This window comes from Struthio camelus, chromosome 18, assembly GCF_040807025.1.
Source record: "Struthio camelus isolate bStrCam1 chromosome 18, bStrCam1.hap1, whole genome shotgun sequence".
Lineage (NCBI taxonomy): Eukaryota > Metazoa > Chordata > Aves > Struthioniformes > Struthionidae > Struthio > Struthio camelus.
Window position 1 is genome coordinate 244,779 of NC_090959.1, and position 19,394 is coordinate 264,172.

A 19,394-nucleotide genomic window follows, 5' to 3' on the forward strand; every position below is an offset into this window, starting at 1 on the left:
TAGTTGCAAACACATCAACTTGACACCCCTGCCCTGGGCACTGCGAATCCAGCTCTCCTTTGCACTGATTTATTTTCCTAGTTTGTGCAGGGAGAGTGCAGCCAACTGAGCTCTCTGTGGCTGAAGTGCATGCTTGGGCCATAGAAAGTCATTCTAACTCACACTGCAGAACACCGTCTTTCAGCTGAGGTGCTGGATCTGAATCTCAGTTGCCTGTCCTACAGGCAAGAACCCTGGGCATCTGCATCATGGGCAGACCCAGCACAGGGTGGCCAGCCTGTGCCTGCTGGCGTGTCCCCCCCCCGGATGCTCAGTGTTGAGCTCTGAAGCTCCGAGGCCTTGTCAGCTGCACGGGTGGTGTGTATCCCAGTGATCAATGGGGAGGCTGCAGGGCATTCTTGTCAGTGAAAATGCCCATTAATTTTTTCCTGCTGTTGTGTTGTTGTGGTCTGTTTTCTACCTTCTGTTCCAGAAGTGTCTGAATTTTAGCAGTGCGCTGCACTTGGATCTTGTAAAGTCTTAGGTATCTTGCAGGGCAAACATACGAATGTACAAAGTGTACTTTTTTAATTACAGTAATGGTAATCTAGGATCCTCCCCTGCACAGCGACATAGATACGCTACATGGTATATTACATACTCCCTGTGTCTTTGCTGCAGGGTGCTTTACTGCCTTCACTTGGTCCTTGCTGCTGTATCTGTAGTTGTCTCAGCTGCCCAGCCCATGGTCTTGGACCTTTTACAGTTACATTTTCTGAACTGCGTGGTTTCAGCATTGCTAGAAACCTCAGCGAAGTAGTTGCTTTTGATGAGATTTCCAGGGAAAGCTAGGAAGGAAGGAAGGACTTTGGAGTGCATCTGAGCTGCAGGATTTGATAGGGACAGGAAAGGCCCTTTCTAATGCCTAAAGGTGGTTTCTCTTCTTCTCAGTTTGGCATAGCATTCGAGTGTGTGGATGAAGCTAAGAGCCTAGTCAAAACCCAGGCCATTGCTTACAACAAAGTCTCACTCTTTGGGAATTGCAAGAGCTGGCTAAGAGCATGGTTGAAATGTGGAGTCCCAGTTTGGTTTAACCAGCTGTGCTCCACTGCCTCTTGGGAAGTGCTGTGATGGCTTCTGTTAATGTGTGTGGTAGGAATATTGTCCCCATTTCTTTATGTCCATCAAACTGGCAAATATTGCAGATATGTGAGTAAGCTATCACGTAGAACAGATGATCCCAGAGTTTGGGGGGGCTCTGTCACCTTTGCAGCATCAGCCCCATTATTTTCAGTCTCTTCTGCCCATCAGCCAGTTGCTAGGCTCTTAGTATAGACCCTGCCTCAACTCTTACATGAATAATAATAATTTAGTCAACCCTGTCTGAGGCAGATTAGCCTTTTGCTACTTATGAAAGTAGTCATCAGCTGTTAGGTAAAGTATATTTGACGCTAACTCTTCTTGCTCCAATTGCAATGCAGGGCTCGGAGCATTGGGTATTTATAGAGAGAGAAACTTCTAGGCTGGAAGAGGTAGCTCTAAAGAAAGCTCTGAGAGTCAAGAAAGAAGAAGCACGTGCAGGTACGTCAGAGGTGAAAATGAGCGTGAGCATATCGAAAGTGGAGATGGCAGTAGGGAAAGCCAAAGAAGCTGCAGGCCTGGAAGAGCCAGCAGATACAGCCCTGGATACCCGGCGAAGAGCAAAAATGATTGCTAGTCCAGAGGATTTTGAGTCTGTCTGGGAGGATGAGATCTGTGAGAAAGCATCCAGGGAGGAGCCCAGCATGGAAGGAGAGCACTTGCCAGCTGAGAGTGGAGAGGAGAAGCTCAAAGAGAGGAGAGAGGAAGTGATTATCAGAGAGCCAGCTCTATCCAGGCCATGTCAGACACCTCAAGAGGGGCAAAGGCCCAAGATTTCACATCCAGACTCTCACCAGGGAGAAAGCAAGGTGGGCTTGGAGGAGTGTGTTTCTGCAGCTCCCAGGAAGCAGGAGGCCAGAGTGCCAGCTACAACCACAGAGGTCATTAAAATTAAAGTGAAGTCTAGTGATGACAAGACTGAGACTTCTGCTACACAGAGGATCATCTACTTAGGAGATATAGAGGGAGATGAGAGGGAGAATAAAACACATCTGCTCTCAGAGGCGAGAGAAAGGCTTGGCTTGGAGAAGGGGCTAGAAACCACGGTAAATATACCAGGGGAGGGCTCAGGGCCCACAGCACCTGCAGAACAAGGGTCCCAGTCCACTTCCTCAGTGCGTGAGCAAAGGAAAGTGGTATCAGAAAAATCTGCCATAGAGCCAGACCAGTGTGAGACAAGCTGTGATGAGACAAGCCCTTTGGGACATCCTCACTCAGAGAAGGAGGAATTTCTGTCAGTACAACAGGAACAAGCATCTGCTGGGCTGATGGGCTGTGAAACACAAGAGGGAGATGAAGCCATATTGCGTTCCCGAGAGGTGGAATTGGAGGAAAAGGATCTGCAAAGGTCAGTAAGAGAATTTAAGCTCTGTGCCCTAGCAGCTGAAGGCAGAGGAGCTGAGGATATGCAGCAGCAGGGCAAGGTGGAGAGCCCAGCACTGAGACTGGCTATGGGAGACCAGCAGGGCACAGACAGCTCCACGGCAGAGTGGGAGGTGTTGGGAAGGATCATTGCAGGGAGAGAAGAGGAGGAAAGCTCCAGAGTGGTTCTTCAGATGGAAGAGATAGAGACTAAACCACCCCCTTCAGCTGTGCCTCAGCAAGGCCATCCTGGTGCCTCAGAAGGGTCAGAGAAGGATAAACTCAATGTGCCCACCCCTAATCCCTTACCTCAGCAATCAGGCTCTGTCTCTGCAGAGCTAGCCCAGGATGCAGGGCCAGCCCAGGACATGCAGCCCAAGGGCAAAGAGCTGTCCCAAGGCACCAGCTCTTTAACAGATGTGGAAATACTCACGAATGTGATCCCCACAACAGAGGTGACACTCAAGGATGCAAGCCCCATAGGAGGTAAAGAAGCGCTCAAGGATATGAGCCCTGTAACGGAGGTGGAAATACCCAAGGTCATGAGCCCTGAATCTGAACAACTCCAAGACATGGGCTTTGCTACAGGGGAAACGCACCAAGATACAAGTCCTGTTGTGGGACAACCACTCCAAAACACAGCTGTTGCTGCAGTGGAGCTCTCCCAGGTCAGAGATCCAGCCCCAGGGGAGGCAGTTCAAGACATGGACCTTGCCGCAGGGAGGGCAGCCCGTAGCAAAATCCCTGCCACAGAAGAGCCACTCCAGGAGAAAAAGCGCATGATAAAAGAGCTGTCCAAAGAAATAGGGTCCATGTCAGGACATTTGTCCCAAGATGAAGGCTATGGGATGGAAGAATTGTCTCATGACAAAACTCCTAGCATGGAAGAGCTGCCTCCCAGGACAGAAGAAATGGAACTACAAACTGGAGCCATAATAGGAGACCTGCCTCAAAAGGGTACTGAAGCTGGAGGGCTGCTCCACACTGCAGCCCCCAAGGCACGAGAGCCTCACTGGGACTTGGAGTTTAATGTGAGACAGGCTCTGCAGGACAGGAGCTCTATGGTACAAGAAACCACCAAGGACAAGGGCCATGCTCCAGAGCAGCCCCTGCAGGATAAGTCTCCTCCTGAAGAAGATGGTCATGTCCTGCATTCCCACTCCCATGTAGTAGGATCATGTCAAGGAAGCAAGCTGTACCAACCTTTTACCTTTAGGTATGAAGGCAGGGTAAAGCTGCAAGCTAGCAATGGGATACAGAAAACAAAGTCTGGGCTACTGATGTCCATTGCTGAGAGGACAGAAGCTACATCCCAAGAGCATGAAGATATCACTGTGACACTGGCTTCAGCCCCGTTTCCAGGGGTCTGGCAGGCTGGCGAGATGCATGAGAAAGCCTCAGTGGCTTCTAAGATTAAGATGTTTGAGCAAGGTGAAGCTGAGCAAAGGACAGTGCAGGAGGGACAACAGTGCATGCCTGAAATTGAGACAGCAGTGAAAAAAAGGGGGAAGATGGATCTGGCACAAGATACACTTTTGGACACAGGCCTCATCTCATCTTCCACGGTGTCAGCCATTCCTGTGGAAACCATGTCCAGTGTGAGCTCCTTAGCCCTCAGGCAAGGGGTTGGTTCAGGAAACTCATCCCAGCCTCTGCCTCTGAAGGAAGATGTTTCTGTTAATTTGGAGCACGAAGGAGAAGATGATGCTGACCTTGCTTCCCCTGACTCTGGCTGCGAACTCACACTGGCAGAAGCCGTGGTAACTCTTCCAATGAACTGTCCAGATGGAAAGTTCATACGCATGTTGTGTGGCTCTTTATTATCATATTCAATGGCACTTCACACATCCATTAACTGAGACCCGTCGCTTTGCATCCCCTGTCTTTTTATGTATGTGTGTGTAGTCGGGCTTATTTGCTAAAGGCAGATCTGCTGGCCAATTGGTTCATAAGCTTTTGTTTTGTGAACCCCAACAGTTTGGCTACCTGGAGAATGCCAGCTGCTAATCTGAAAATGGGCACCCAAGCTTTGTGTCCAGGAGCAAGAAAGGGCTATGGGATGGGGGGGGGGGGGGGGTGGCTTAAAGAACTGTGACTCTGTCACAGACACGCACACGCACCTATCAGCAGCGTGCCCATGCTTCCAGCTTCACCCTTGCATTTCTTACGTTGATATCCCTTCTTGCTTGGCTCTCTAGCCTCACCCATCCTCCCCTGTCTTCGGCAAGCTGGTGGCTGGATGATGAAATAGCTTTCTTCTGCTCTTGTAAGCGCTAGATCAGCTCCTGTAGAGTTCACTTCTTTAAAACTAACCCTTTTCTCTAATCCAGAGCAAAACTCAGGAACCAAGTGGGGAAGAAAAGGATTTATCTGACCCATCAGTAAAATCCAGCCTGAAAGAAGACAATTTAAAGACTGCTATTCCAGTGGTCTTCCAGGTCTCAGTGCTGTTTTATTAACTGCTTCTTACCATAGTATGAAAGCTCACCTTAATCAGCCGAGGACTGTATGCTTCCAACTCCTCTCCCCTTTGCAGAGCTGTTATGTATATATTTATGTATATACACACACATACGTGTATGTGGGTGTGTTCCTCTGGAGTTTGTTTGACACCGTTTCTCATACCTCTCAACCTCCCAGTAGTGCAAACAGAGGGTACCCATGCTGGCAGAGCCTGGCTGATTGGAGGGCTGGCTCTGGTTGCAAATGCTTTGCCCGGAGTCCAAGAGGAGGGTTCCCTATGGCATCAGTGGGCTTAGAGCAAATCCTGAGGGAGAAGTGCATTGAGTGAGATGCAAAATAAAGCAGAAGCGTGGATACAGGTTTCCCATTGCTTCTTGGCAGAGAGTGAGAAGAGGAAGTTTACCCTCTGATGGCAGAGTTGAGAGGTATGTCCATGTTTGGAGAGGAGCTAATGGAGGGAGGCTGTCCCTTGACTCTCTGTCAATTACACTGATTAAACATAAAATTGGTCAATCTTTTGGTGTCATCCCTAGTTGTGAGGCCTTTGGAGCGGGAGTGTTGTGTCAGTGGGGCTGATTTAGCACCACTGTCCTAGTGCAGGCAGCTACCGTGGTGTGCTCGCGGTGGGCTGCAGGTGAGTGCCGGGCCCTCCTTCCCTCCCACATGAAGACTGGAGTGATGCTCTGCCAGGACATGAGGCAGATACTCCTTTTGGGGCAAGCTCAGTGAAATTGGCAAGCTCCTTTGCTTCTCCTTGAACATATGTGGCTGATGGGGACCTTTTCTTTTGTTCAGACTCTTTTCTCTTTCTTTCCCTTTGTTTCTTTTGGTGTCCAACTTTACTGACACGTGATAGCATTGGCATCCGAGCAGTTCCTGAATGTCTCTTAAAAGACCTGTCGTTTTGCACACATCTGCTTTCACCAGGGGCACTGACGTGCCTCCAGGCTGGCCAAGCATTTCTGTGGGACTGACCCTTTTTCTCATATGATGAATTACCAGTAGGCTTTTGGCAAAATCAAATTGGATAACTCCCCCCGCCCCGCAAAGTTGCTGCTGTCAAAAAGGTTTCAGTTTCCATGCTTGAGTTGTGTTTGACTTTACTCTGTGATGTTTGCTGCAGCCTTCTTTTTCTTCCTCCTCCCCCTCTTCCCCCCATTGGCATAGCCAGCTCTGTTGTGCCACTTGATGCTCACAGTCTCAGTCTCTCTCCGCCCTTGTGTCTTATTCAGAGAGCAGGCTTAAGGGAGGGTGCCGAGGAGAAAGCTAAACCACCTCGGCACAGGGCTCCTGAGAGCGACACCGGGGATGAGGAGCAGGACCAGGAGAAGGACTCAGTCTTTCTGAAGGACAACCACCTGGCCATCGAGCGCAAGTGCTCCAGCATCACGGTTAGTTCAACATCCAGCCTGGAAGCAGAAGTGGACTTCACGGTAATTGGTGACTTTCATGGGACAGCCTTTGAGGACATCTCCCGAAGTCTGCCCGAGCTGGACAAAGACAAGAGTGAGACAGAAGATGAAGGCCTGGCTTCCTCCCAGGATACTGAAAAAGTAGCTCCTGGACTTGAAGAGGATGTCAAAGCGGGGGAGAAGGTCTCCCAGCCTAGCCCAGAAGTATCCCAGCTAGAGGTACAAATAGAAGCCACCCACCAAGACTGTCTCAGTACCATCATCTCTTGGTGTTCTTTGTCTCGCAGCGTTGCTGCATTGGCATGTAGTCCTTCGTCTGTTTGGAAGCGCATGCTAGCTTTCAAACAATTCCGTGTTCCTATCTGGTGTAACTGTTTTACCCTAACACAAGCTATCATCTTTGTTGCATGGTTATTTCGATTTGGGCAGGTGCATGGCTCTGTTGTTTGTGTTCTGTGCATCTGCTAACCAGAAGAAGTCACCTTCTTCTCTTAATCCACTGTATTTGGCCTCCTACCCTGTCCTTTGCACCATGATAGCATGCTGGCAGCTGGGAAGGGCATGTTTCTCTAACCAACGACTGTCCTTGTGTTTTGCATGAAGTCAATGAATAGCTTGCATAGTAAAGAGAAATGTACTGCCAACTAACCTCTCTCTGGTTGTACAGGAGGTGGAAGACATTTATGGAACAGCTGGTGGGAACAGCCTCGAAGGTCTGGGAGGGTCCCTGTTAGGGGAGCGCTTATAATTGGGCTAAGGAAACTGCATGTGGCATGTCTGTATAAGTGGAAGTTGAGTGTATACCACTGAGAAATGACAGTAGAGCCAGACTCATCTCGCATTAAATGTAACAACATTGCCTCTGCGCTGGGCCAGGGCTATCTCCTGTCCTGCCAGGTCTGGGCTGTGGCATCCACTGTGCTAGCACCCAGCCCCTAGAGTAGCCTCCTGGAGATCTTCCCCCTCTGCTGGGCCGTGTGCTCCAGGTGGCTGCTCTGCAGTGCAGACTGTGAGCCCTTACTGGCAGGTAAGTCCCTCCTCTGCTCCTTGATGAGCAGGTGGCAGGATGAGTCCAGACCCAGAGCCAGGAAAAAGCAAAAGAATAAAATGCATTTTCTCCAAGACAGCCTGTGTGGTATTTAACCTGAAACCCCTGTGTGGAGCATGTCCTATGACATAGGCTGCTATGCCAGGGTTAGTGAGATACTGCAGGTCTGTGACCATGCACTAGGCAGGGGTGGTCGTTGGCCGAGAAGTGTGGGAGACTCACTGAGGGCTGAATCAGGCCTGAGTAACCATGCTCTGGCAGGATCTCTAGGCGGCTTCAGGTCCCCATAGCAGAGAAGTGCTGAGAACCTGTCTCCATTCCTACAAGTTAGTCTCCATCTGTCACCAAGGGTGTAATCACAACTGTCTGGAACTAATGTAGATTCACAAACCTGTGTCAGGTCACAAGTGAAATGAGCTTGGTGGGTCTCATCCAACACTAGAGGACCAGTTTGCCCTAACCCATTGAGTTTGTAAATCTATGGGGAAAAAAAAAAAATTGGTGACAGCATCCAGTCAGATTTGGGGTATGTCAGTCATTTGGGGCAGTTTGCATGGTAGCTGTCTGCCCTCTGGTAACAGCCTGGCCTCTGCTGTATGTTCTTGGTAGAGCTCTACAGTTTCTCCAAAATCCTGCCTTGTGCCCACAGGGCTATCAGTAGGATATGGCATTTGCAAGAGAACAGGGAAGCATTAGTCAGGTATGGGCTAGTGCAAGAGGAGGAGTTAGACGTATCCGACGAGGCAGTGCTGTTTCTAATTGAGCCCTGGGATTAGAGTAGTCTGATGCAGTTGCTGACTTGCTGTGTTTCTTCTGCAGTTGGCAGTGCTGAAAACAGATGCCGCGACTGTTGGTCTGGTGTCGGGCATGAAGAAGCCTGAAGCAGAAGCCTCTGCTCCCCACAGGGTAAGTGCCGCAGAAGCAACCCAGGTGATGTGGCACCTTGTCCTGCATGAGGCTGGCTCTGGAGGCCAGGGAGCAGAGCTGGGTCCATCCTTTTGTTGTCCTGTTCCCTGGTGGCTCTGCAGAGCCTCAGTCCATCAAAACCTGCCCTCAAACAGCAACACTGTGAGGGCAGATGGTTGAGCGAGGCCATCGGATCTCTCTGCTTGTCTTGGTCTTGCTGTAGTCCCCAAAACATCAAATCAAAGCCTGCCTGCATTCTACATTTACTTTTCCATGTGAGTACGCCATGAACCTATCCCCTACGCGTGCTTCCCTCACCTCATCTCCCATGCTGCTGGGCAGCACTGGTGTGCAGGAATGTCTCCAGAGGGTGACACTCACTAATGAGCTGCATGGTGCTGTGGCCATCCCACAGCTTCCCAAGCCATGTGCCTTGGCAGCAAGGGAAATGAAGCACCCAGTTCTGCTGGTGTAGCTCCCTCATAGGTACCTCCAAACTCACCAGCTTTCTTTTGCCTTTGGCAGGTGGAGGGAGGCACCCCAGGCAGCAAAGATGCAATAGCCACTTCCCACACTGTCACCACAGAGACCATATCAACAACCTCAGTAAGCAAGGCTGACTCCTCAGGGTGCTGAGGGTGCTAGTGTCCCATTCAGTTCCTCTGCTTTGGTTGTGTCCTCAGGGCTGGGTGAGGGAGGCTAGAGCAGGCTGTGATGCTGGAGCAGATGGGAGGAGGAAGACCTCAGTCCTGCTGTTAATTCTCCAGAGGCTGAGGGAAATCCACTGTGTTTCAGTGCTGCTCTTCCAGAGCAAGCTGTGTTTGCCCTTACCCTGCATCCATGCCAATGCTCCCCTGTGCTCTTCTTTCAGGATCATAGCACCAAGCCTGGGAAAGGGGCAGGACCCACAACAGACCTTCGCTCTGTGTCACCGGTGAGTGGAGGACATGGTATCACTGCCCGAGGCTTAATGCAGGGAAGAGGCCCAGAGGAAGGCAGCCTGGCTTCTGAACACTAGAGCTGGGGATTGGCAGCCTGAGCTGGGTTTAGGCTACCTTGGCCAGTTGCTGTCAGCTACCCAGGAGGCACACTCATCCTACATTCCCAGCACCAGCACCCTTGGCTGATGTGGTACTGGGCAAGAGTGGAAGGATGCATTGGTGCCTGAGGAAAAGTTTGGGAAGCAAGAAGGCCACGAACCCCATGCCTTTGGCCTCTCTCCTGAGCCAGACACACACCTTGAGCATCAACTGGAGGAGAAAAGATCCTGAAAAATAGAGAGTCCCTGGTGAGGTCTTAAGCAGGCTGAGTTGTCCTTAGCCCTGGAATTCCTGTCTGGCTGCCTCAAGTTCTGAATTTGTGTACCCAAGGCCTCCTTTCTCACAGTAGTAGTCACAAACTCTTAACTCCTTCAGAGGAGATGACAGACATCAACAATCTTGCCTAGTGTAGGACAGGGTCCTCAGATCAGGCCTTTCTTTATAAAGTTCTTTTCTACTTAATTATCTCTTCTAGGTGCAGTCAAACCTGGTCAAATGCCTTGTCCTGCCCCACGCTGGTCACTTAGTAGACCTGGAGCCCCAGTGAGGCAGTGCTTGGCAGTGGATGTGGCTGAGGAACCACCAAGGTTTCCCAGCCGTCTCCACACAAAGCAAGACAGACAAAAGTGCTGCATTTGTGGGTGGAGTTAACCTGAGAGCTCTGCAGAAAGTGTGGCCTTGAGGGTGAAAGTGGAGGAATCAAATGCAGCAATGAAATCATCTCCCTGCTGGAGAGAGCCTTTTATGCAACTCTCTGGGCGTAAGCTAGTTACGGAAACCTCTGCCCTCCCTGCCCCCCAATCTCTGCCCCAAAAACCCATGTCCAGTTGGAACAGTGCAACGTGTCTTTTCTCTTGCCACGGTCTAGCTTCTGTAAGCCAGTTTTACACTTGGCTCAGTGGCTTTGTCTTGTTGGGAGGTGCAGGACTAGCCCTCATGTAGTGTATCCCTTTTGTACTTCTATTCCTTCGCTAGGCCTGGCTCTCAGCCTCCTATAAAAAGGGAGAATCAAGTCCCCATTGATGTTCTGCTCCCATGAAAGGTGTCTGAGGAGGACAGAGGCTGCAGTAGGTGAATGAACCCAGCTCTTATTCAGCTCTTATTCATGGCTCTATCAGGTAGAAGGAATAAGATGGGGGAAGATGCTCATGTCAGCAACAAGTGTTGAAAACTTGATGTCCCAAATCTTTGGAAGTCACCCCTGGAGCCAGAACTAGTGTCTTCCCCTGCAGAGGTGCCTGCTGACACAGATGCTCTCTGTCCTGTAGATCACTGGCAGCTCCACTGGGAAGGAGGTGCTCACCAGCATATTCAGTGCTACCGCAGAAACCCTCTCCACTTCTACCACTACTCATGTTACCAAGGTAAGAACCTCTAAAACATGGAAGCCCAGTGGGTTTCTGATGAAAGATGCCTCTGGAATTTGGAGAAGATAGAAAAAAATGCTACTGTTCTCCTTATGAGCTGAAAAAGTGTGTGCTGTCCTGTGGAGGATCATCAGCCAGCGCCATTCCCTGCACTGCTCTCCAAAAGCCCCAGGACAATTCACTCCTGTTGTACAGCAGGTCCAGTTCAGCCAGGTGTGACGTGGGGGGGGGGGTGGGCAGGGGTTGGGCATGGACTGCCTGTGTTTGACAGGCATTGGCTGTTTGTCACCATTACCCATATGGACTGTGATTGCCAGCCACATCCAGCTGTAGGTGCTGGTAAATCAGGAGGCAAGGGGGTCATTGGGTTGAGGCAGAAGAACAGATTTCAGCACAGCTGACCTCTGTGCACCCTGAAGCCAGTTGCAAGGATGGAAGTGACTTTGTGTTAGGCTGCTACCAGTGCATGTGAAAGTCCATGTCCATGCAGCTGGTGTGAGTATCCAGTTTAGAGCCAGATCCTCCTTTCCTGCAGCACTCCATTTCCTCTCTGCTGTGGTGTTTGTGTTTGGTGTACTGTGGACAGGGGGAAGAGATGTCAGGAAATTAAGGGAGAGCTGCACCAGAGAACCTCACCATTGGCCATCTCATTCCCAAATTAAGTGCACATAAATGAAAGCTGAAGCCCAATGAGCGACCTAGGTGGGCAAGACTGGTGCTCAGTACCTGCAGCCTGGCCCTTTTTTCACTCTTCTCTTGTGCGCTGTTACTCCCATCCATGCTCACTCACACCCATGATTAGCTGTGTCCTCTCTTGCTGTAGACTGACTAAAACTATATGTGCTAAATTATGGTGGGAATTTCTGAGGTGATATTGGGATTGTCCTTCCTCTGGTGGCTAGAGTTCCTTTTGTTTTTTGGGGTGCTCTCTAACAAATCCCCCTTACACACAAGTAGAGACAGCACATTGACTCTTGGATTCGAAACCTTTTTATTATCCATCTTGTGACCACACGGCCACAAGCTGTTATCCCCAGTCCTAAAGCCTGTGCTACAGCCATCCTCAGCCTTATGGTTCGCTTCTCAGTGTGCATCCAATGTGCATTCCTGTGGCTAACGTCACTGTAGGCAAGGCTCTGAGAGAGGGCAGGCATCCCATGTTTACTGCAGCATATTTAGGACATGAACCATATAGGGTTTTAAAGCTCTGCATTAGTTGTTTGCCCCAGAAGCCTGCAGCCTGTAGGGCTGGTGTGATCCCCTGCCTTTGCCATGGTAAGTGGCAGGATGCTGCTGCCAGTAAGGAGGACTACAGGCTGGAAATGAGTTCTGTTCCTTTTTGTATTGCAGACTGTGAAAGGAGGGTTTTCAGAGACCAGGATAGAGAAGCGCATCATTATCACAGGAGATGAAGATGTGGACCAAGATCAGGTAGGAGCAGAATGCTGTGGCTTTGTTGAATTGTAGCTGCTCCCTGATTGCATCACTGAGTGTTCCCAGTTCTTTGCTCCTTCACTCTGAAAACCAGTCTCTCACATCCCCAAGCCTACTGGCTTTTCCAGGCTGGGAAAGAGGGTGCCAGTCCAGTTCTCAGACAGGGTTTTGCCAGACAGCAAACCCTGTCTCCATCTTGGAGGAAGTGACAGGAATCATCACTCATTTGGCCTGTGAAAGACCTGGATCATTTGATTTATACTGAACAAGAACTTCCAGCTCAACTCCCACCCACTGAAGGAATGAATGAGTCAGCAGTGAGGATTACGTTCCAGCATAGAGACCAACTATGGGATCGCCTTTTTCTTTTTTACATAAGTTTCCAGTTGCCATTTCTCTGTTGAAATGCTCTGGAGTGGCCCAGGATTCTCCCTTTCTTTCCTGCAGAGCCTCACTACAGGTTGACTCAGACCAAATAGTTGTGCATTTACCTCCTTAAGAGAAGGAACAAAAAGTGACAACTTTTTATGATGAAATAACAGATTGACACAAATCTCTGGGGTTGCAGGCTCATTTTCTTGTGACCTCATCTTTTGGGATTTTTTGCTTTACCATTTTGTTAAAGGTCCAAAGTATTTAAAAAGCTATCTTGCGCAGGATCTAAAATAATTTATAGACTTTTTAGAATTATTCAGAATAATAAATTTAATTAGAATAATATTTTAGATTTTTTATAGAGTTTTTTGGCAGAGAGAACTGATGATGTTCCTTTGCTTGGGATTCATTAGTGAGCCTGGAACACTGTGCATCTCTGCCTACAAACGAGTAATCGAAGAGCAATACACAAGGCATCCCAATGCTTTTTTACAACCCCCCAGTCAGTAGTAGGCTCCAGACTTTTCTTCCAGGCCATCAAACCTGAACCTATGCATTCACATTCTTCTGGAATCCTATTCAGCTGCAGATATTTTCTATATACTGATTCTTTCTGGCAATGTTCATATCAGATTTCAGGGAAGTGAAGATAAACACTTTCATCATTCTGCTTTCTAGGCACTGGCTTTAGCAATCAAAGAGGCAAAACTACAGCATCCCGACATGCTGGTAACCAAAGCTGTGGTATACAGAGAAACAGAACCTTCTCCAGAGGAGAGGGACAAGAAACCTCAGGTAGGTAGAGAAATTACCAGGTATGATTTATACATGCTGTACAAGAGATGTATGTAGCTGTACAAGTACCTCTGTGTATCCCTTATGCCCTATGTTGTGAAACAGCTCAGTGGAGTTCTTTGCAGAAGTTCTTGGACACCAGCACAGTCCTCAATATGACAGTTAGGTGACTGCACAGGCAGAGCATCCCTCATGTCCCAGCTACAGCAGGCTTCAGCATAGCATCCCACTACAGTAGCTTGAGGGATGTGTCTGCTGGTGGGCCCTGAAGGACAGGTACCTGGGAATGGGCAAAGCAGTTCTGTAAGCACTGTTTCTGCCTCTTCCCATGCTATACTGTATGACCCAATTTCTACTCCCTGTGTTTCTGTACTGGCTTTATTGTCCTCCCAAATAAGTTCAGATTTCCTTCCAGGGAACCCTCTGTGGAGTAAAAAGAAAGAATTTATTTTCTCAGTGCATGGGCTTTATTCGCCTCTCTGCTTTAACACGCTGAGGCACATTTCTGCAATTGGCCACAATTAATTTTTGGGACTAACTCTACCAGCTGTAGGTGCTGATAGGAAGGGCTGCTCCAGGGCACTAGGAGTAGCATCTCTTGCACCAGCAATTCCAGTCCAGCCCACTATGATGGCGACCCCCCAGGTGTGGCCACCTAGTTGTGGTTAGAAAGCTGGTGGACATGCCATCAAAAGCAGTGCTCTAGTTGTCACCTTGTTGCCCTGCTCAGTAGAGGAGTCAGAATCATTTGCATGTAAAGGAGGAAGGACCTTCTCATTCCTCCAGGGTAGGGAATGACAGAGGTGATGTCTGTGTTGTGGATAGCCTGAGAAACTTGGTTACTGGTACTGCAAGGCCAATTCCACATATTAGACAAGTATTTGCCAAAATGATTTTTCTAATGGCCATTCAGGTTCCCCAGGCTGTCCCTTTATAAACATGCAGCTGTGCGTACCAGCACACAAGGTTTGCATCTCCCAGCAGATGCCCCAAAGCAGGCACATTTTCACACCCATTTTTCTCCAGGGCAAAGCTGGCTTGAGGAGGCCTGCCCCTACTCTTAACCACTTATTCTTACTTCATGCTGCTCCGTGCTACTCCCCTCAGCTGGATTGGTGCAGCTCTCTCATAGCACTGGTTTTATGTAGGGCAATGTCACAGCCCAACAGACTTTTTTATCAGAGCAACTGAGGGGCAGAGAAGCATGACAGAAAGGAGAAGGGGAGCTTCTGAAGCCAGCTTCACTACTGAAAAATGTAGAAGGAGCTATGTCCCTAGCCAGACTCCAGATGCCTCTTGGAAATGTGATTATGTGTTTCTTGATCCTATGAAGATTTTGACATGCAACTTTTAAGCTTGGAAAAGATGATCACCTCTGTTGTAGATTGGAAGGTCAGAGGAGACTGTTGCATCTGTCTAATCTCATCTCCTTCATAACAGTTACAAACAACCAAGCCCAGTTATTTCTGCATCTTTTAGGAAGCCAACCAGTTTTGATTTAATGGCTAAACATAAGGGAGACTTCAGCAGTGATTCACTGATTCCTTTCCCATACACCAGCACCAGCTCAACGAATTCAAGAGGTTTTTATAATTACCAGAGGTCGTGGTAATCAAGGGCAAAGTTGATTAGTAGCCCGAAAGTGTTTGCAGTTTTATTGTCCAGTGCCCTCATACAAACAGGAGCCCTTTTAGAGCCCAAGAAGCAACAAAGGAAGCACTCCATGACCAGTCCTTTCCATCTGCCTTGTACAGGAATCTTGACCACCATGTTCACAGAAGTTGGCATCTGTATTCAAACCTGGAGAATAGTGAAGAAGGATCCTTCATGCTGGATTTGCCAGCAAGACATAGACATCCTGGCTGCAATGTTCATGGCAAGAGACAAAAATTTTAAAAAAGGAATAGCAAATATATTATATATATATATACACATCAACACACACACACACACACACACACACACACACACACACACACACACATATATATATATATATATATAGAAAAGGAGAAACAAAATGTATCCTTGCACTGCTGCTATATGCTGGAAATGAATTACAAACAGCAACATCAACAACAAACAAAACCGACCATCTTTGCAGATAAATTGAAGAATTTACTGGATTGGTGATAAAATAAAATTAAAAAATCATTATAATAACAATAATATTGTTAACAGTAAAATAAGCCACCATCTTGCATGTTACATAAAAGGATACACAATCTTGAGTTCATTTGTTGCACACTGAATGGAAAGGAAAACTGCTTTGCAACAAAGCAAGAAATAAGCAAAATGAAACAAAAACCACAAGCAGAAGCAAAACCATTCCCCACCTCTGGAAAGAAGAGAGAAACCATTGAGTTGATTACTTTAGAGTTATTTTCCGATTTGGAACGTGTGGTTACACTCTTTTCCTCATTCCGTGCTCGTTCTTTTGCATTTTTGAGGTTCTGTTAATTCTTCCCCTTCTGTTCCTTATCTTCTTCTCTGTGCATTTGTCCAAGCTCTTGTTCTCTGAAAGTATTTAGGAATGGATTTCATTTCAAACAAAGCAAATTATATGTATATGGTTTCTCATTTATAAAATTGCAGCCTGTAGGGGTTTCATATGGATGTGCATTTAAGTTATGTATATTATTATATATAACAAGGGGGGAGGGGGGAACAATATTAAAATAATTCAACAGTGCTGGTAAATATGATGACAACATTTTTAAATTATTAACTATTTGATTGACTGTGGTTGATGTATTTTGAGACTCTTAGATCATGCTTGGGACTCTTAGCCCCGCAAGAAGAGAATAGGGATGGTTTGAGCCTCTTCTGTTTTGGAGGGGAAGGGCAGAGGGAGAAAGATGAGACACATCCCACTGGCTGATCCGTGTGGCCGCAGGAGGGCTGTTTTTGGTGCCGTGGTATATGTGGTGTGTGGAATTGGTTGGTCAACGGCAAGTTGGAGGGGCAAGGAAGGAGGGTCAGGCTGCCGTTCCTGTGGCCCAGGTGCTAGGCAGGAATGTCACCTGGCCCCAATCCAAAGACACCGGAGTCTCAGCTGGGATCAAGCTGGCAGCATGGTCTTAGCTCCTCTCCAGCCCACTGAGCCATGATGATTGTTGGGGTTGTTTTGGTTTGTTTCTGGACCCCAGTAATGAAGTTACAGAAGCTTTGTAGTAGGAAGGGTTAGAGGCAAAGAGGAGTCATTTTTTCCCTGCTTCCCCCGCAGGCCAGGTGCAATGGTGAGGGCTGCCCAGGGCACTGTGTGCTACATGATGGTGATGGCAGGAGTGATGCCAGTCCTTCCTCCATCCTTGCCTCCAGGTGCTACTGAGGGACAGGCAGTGGAGAGACCACATTGTCTCCATCACTGCACGAGTGCCCTGAGTGTACAAGCCTGGATGGCAGAGTCCAGGCCCTCCACATAAGATGGCCCATGTTGAGGAGATGTCAGTGCAGCTGCCTTTCCCACAACTCATCACAGCTCGGCCTTTAGCAACAGGCTTCCTCTGTGGCTGCCTTTAGAAGGGGATTATGGGCCAAGGCCAGGGCCTTGTACACTGTGAACCAGGCAGTTAGGGTGGACTTGGAACCAAAATCAGGAAGGAAAAGAAATAAATGGGTTTCCTTTTTGGAATTATCCCTACCTCCTGCAGAAGCAGAAGGGCCCACAATTCTGCACCATTTTGCCTTTAGTCCTCCACGCCTCACGCAGACTGTGCCCAGAATAGGTGCATTTTATCAGTTCCAGCAATGGATCTGAGGATAATACTAAACAAGAAGAATTTAAGCCATTATGGGGGTATACTTCGCTCACTGAGTTTCCTTAGGAGAGAGCCTGGTCTCTGGCAGTCTTGGTCTGCCAGTTACTTGCTATTATGTCCCCATGAAGTCTGTTCTCCTTATGGCATATAAGATTCTTCTACAAGCATTAAAGACAGGCTTCTTCAGAAGTGAATAGACGTGCTGGCTAATGCCAATGAAGATCATTTCAGGTTTCTAATGAGTTCAGTCATGTAGTCTCCCCCCAGATTCTGCCTGAGTGCTTTCAGTTGCTTGTAACTTGCTGCTTTTAGAGACCAGACCCCAAACCAGAAAGAGTTAAGGCAATTGTAGAGAGAATTGCGTTTTTTCTCTTTTATTTTTAAATACACCCAAAACAGCTGCAAAAAGCAGTCACACTTTCTGAAAGAGATACCAATTGAGAGAGGACCTGTTCTCAGTGCCTGTACAGGGCATTCAGCCCATCTTGCCCATTAGCAATGGTCCACACATCACGTTGGTTGTTTTTCAGCACGCTTTGTATTTCAAATCCAAAGGAGGCTCTCTGTGGATTTGGTACTGTTACAACTGAACTACAGGCTACTTTGAAACTGGATACCTGGTTTTGAAATCACACATGTGGTTATAAAATCTAAGGTAACTGTTAACATTAGTAGCCTTAGACAATTATAGAATTGATGTGAAATTAGACTCAAACTATTTACATTTAGAGTTAAGAAAAAAAACCCAGTAAGTGGATCCAGTTTCCTTGCTTCCACAGCTTGTTTAATGGGTGACAACATTTAAAAATAAAAAAAAAAGAAAAAAGTTTGTTTCTTGTTCATCTGGGAAAGTGTGGGATTCTGCTGTTTAGTAGTGACTAACATCCCTTATGGGCCTGGCTCTCTCCCAGCCTGCCCTTCACATTACTGCCATTTCAGAGAGCTAATCACCATTTGTTTTCTTCCAAGGGCCTTTGTGTTGAAAGGGGTGGGAGAACTGAGTGCCTGTTTTTACCTGATCCTACAAATTCATTCCAAACCTGGCCTGCAACTGCATGAGTAATAATGACAATAACAATAATAATATTTATTTTTATTTGAAAAGCACCTTACCAACCAACTGCAATGCTCTGTTGTTCCTTCACTAACTCTCCTTTTCTCTTCCCTTGTTCTTCTTCTCCCTCCTGCCTTCAGTCATATTCCTTTTCAGTGCTTGGTGGTGTATGCGTGTGTGCTCACTGTTCTTGTATTCAATAAAAGTGAAATAAATGTGTTTGATGCTGAACCAGCTTGTGGCATGAAGTGGACTCTTTCCCGCAAAGAGAATGGACAGATTAAGGTAGGGGCCTTGGGACCAGGGTCTCTGTCTGTTAAAATATTGGACTCTTCCCTGTGTCGTCCTAGAAAATGAAGCAGATGCCAGTTATGGGTATGGCACACTGCTGGGGAGAAGGATGGAAGAAAGCTGTGTATTTTTCACACTGTATCTACTAACCATCATCTGTTTGCCTGAGGCAGCAAACTCAGGACTGCCAGTAGGTAGATTATGAAGGTGTTCAAAATACACAGAGACTAGGGCTGCATTTGTCCCTGACTTTTGTCTTTGGATCCTGGTAGGATTCTGGGCCTTGCAGACCAGGTAGGAGGGAGGTGATGGCTCCTGCTGCTGGGTGCCTGTGACACCCAAGTGAGAGATGTCCTTTTGTTACTGTGCTGCCACGTGACATTTCTGCAGGTGTGGGGTGAAAAACAATCTCTTTGTCTAACAGAAGCTCAGATTTTGCAGGGATAAAAGCTAAGATTTTTCAAAGATGCTGCCAAGCTGCATCCCCACCACCTGGGGCTTGACCTGCCCCTGCCCCTGCAGGCAGGATTAGGCTGGGGCTAGAGGAGAGGGACTGACAGCTGTGGGGGTCTGTGGAGCCGAGGGGAAGCATTGCCAGCTGTGGGGCCCGTGGGGCTGAGGGGAGGGACTGCCAGCCATGGGGTGTTGGGGGGCCAAGGGAGGGACTGCCAGCTGTGGGGTGTTATGGGACCGAGGGGAGGGACTGCCAGAAGTGGGGGTCTGTGGGGCCGAGGAGAGAGGCTGCCAGCTGTGGGGAGCCCGGTAGTAGGAACCAAGGGGAGCGACTTCCCGCGGTGGGGGGCTGTGGGGCAGCGGGCAGGGACGGGCTCCTAGGGCGTCCCTCCGCTGCCCAAACGGGGCCCCGCGCGCCGCAGCGGCTACCCCGGGGGCCTGGCTGGGCGGCGGTGGGACTCGCTCTGGCTGCCGCCGGGCGGGAAGCAGCCGCCGCGCCCGGAACGGGAGCGCC

At 48.4% G+C, this 19,394-nt stretch overlaps 1 protein-coding gene across 11 annotated transcripts in view; it reads left to right on the plus strand.

Moving 5' to 3' along the window:
• The window catches only part of EPB41L1 (erythrocyte membrane protein band 4.1 like 1), a 95,595-nt gene extending 77,225 nt beyond the window's left edge, over window positions 1-18,370 (plus strand). For 7 of the 11 annotated variants that reach the window (XM_068912078.1, XM_068912075.1, XM_068912081.1 and 4 more), the window contains 10 exons: window positions 1,461-4,241; window positions 4,812-4,919; window positions 6,177-6,575; window positions 8,224-8,310; window positions 8,836-8,916; window positions 9,182-9,244; window positions 10,619-10,714; window positions 12,068-12,148; window positions 13,205-13,321; window positions 15,076-18,370. In XM_068912078.1, coding sequence (XP_068768179.1) covers window positions 1,461-4,241; window positions 4,812-4,919; window positions 6,177-6,575; window positions 8,224-8,310; window positions 8,836-8,916; window positions 9,182-9,244; window positions 10,619-10,714; window positions 12,068-12,148; window positions 13,205-13,321; window positions 15,076-15,084 — 3,822 coding nt within the window. In that variant the 3' untranslated portion in view covers window positions 15,085-18,370. The remainder of the gene's footprint in view (window positions 1-1,460; window positions 4,242-4,811; window positions 4,920-6,176; window positions 6,576-8,223; window positions 8,311-8,835; window positions 8,917-9,181; window positions 9,245-10,618; window positions 10,715-12,067; window positions 12,149-13,204; window positions 13,322-15,075) is intronic. The other 4 variants (XM_068912085.1, XM_068912086.1, XM_068912083.1 and 1 more) reach the window with 3 other exon arrangements.
• The last annotated feature ends 1,024 nt before the right edge of the window (window positions 18,371-19,394 follow it).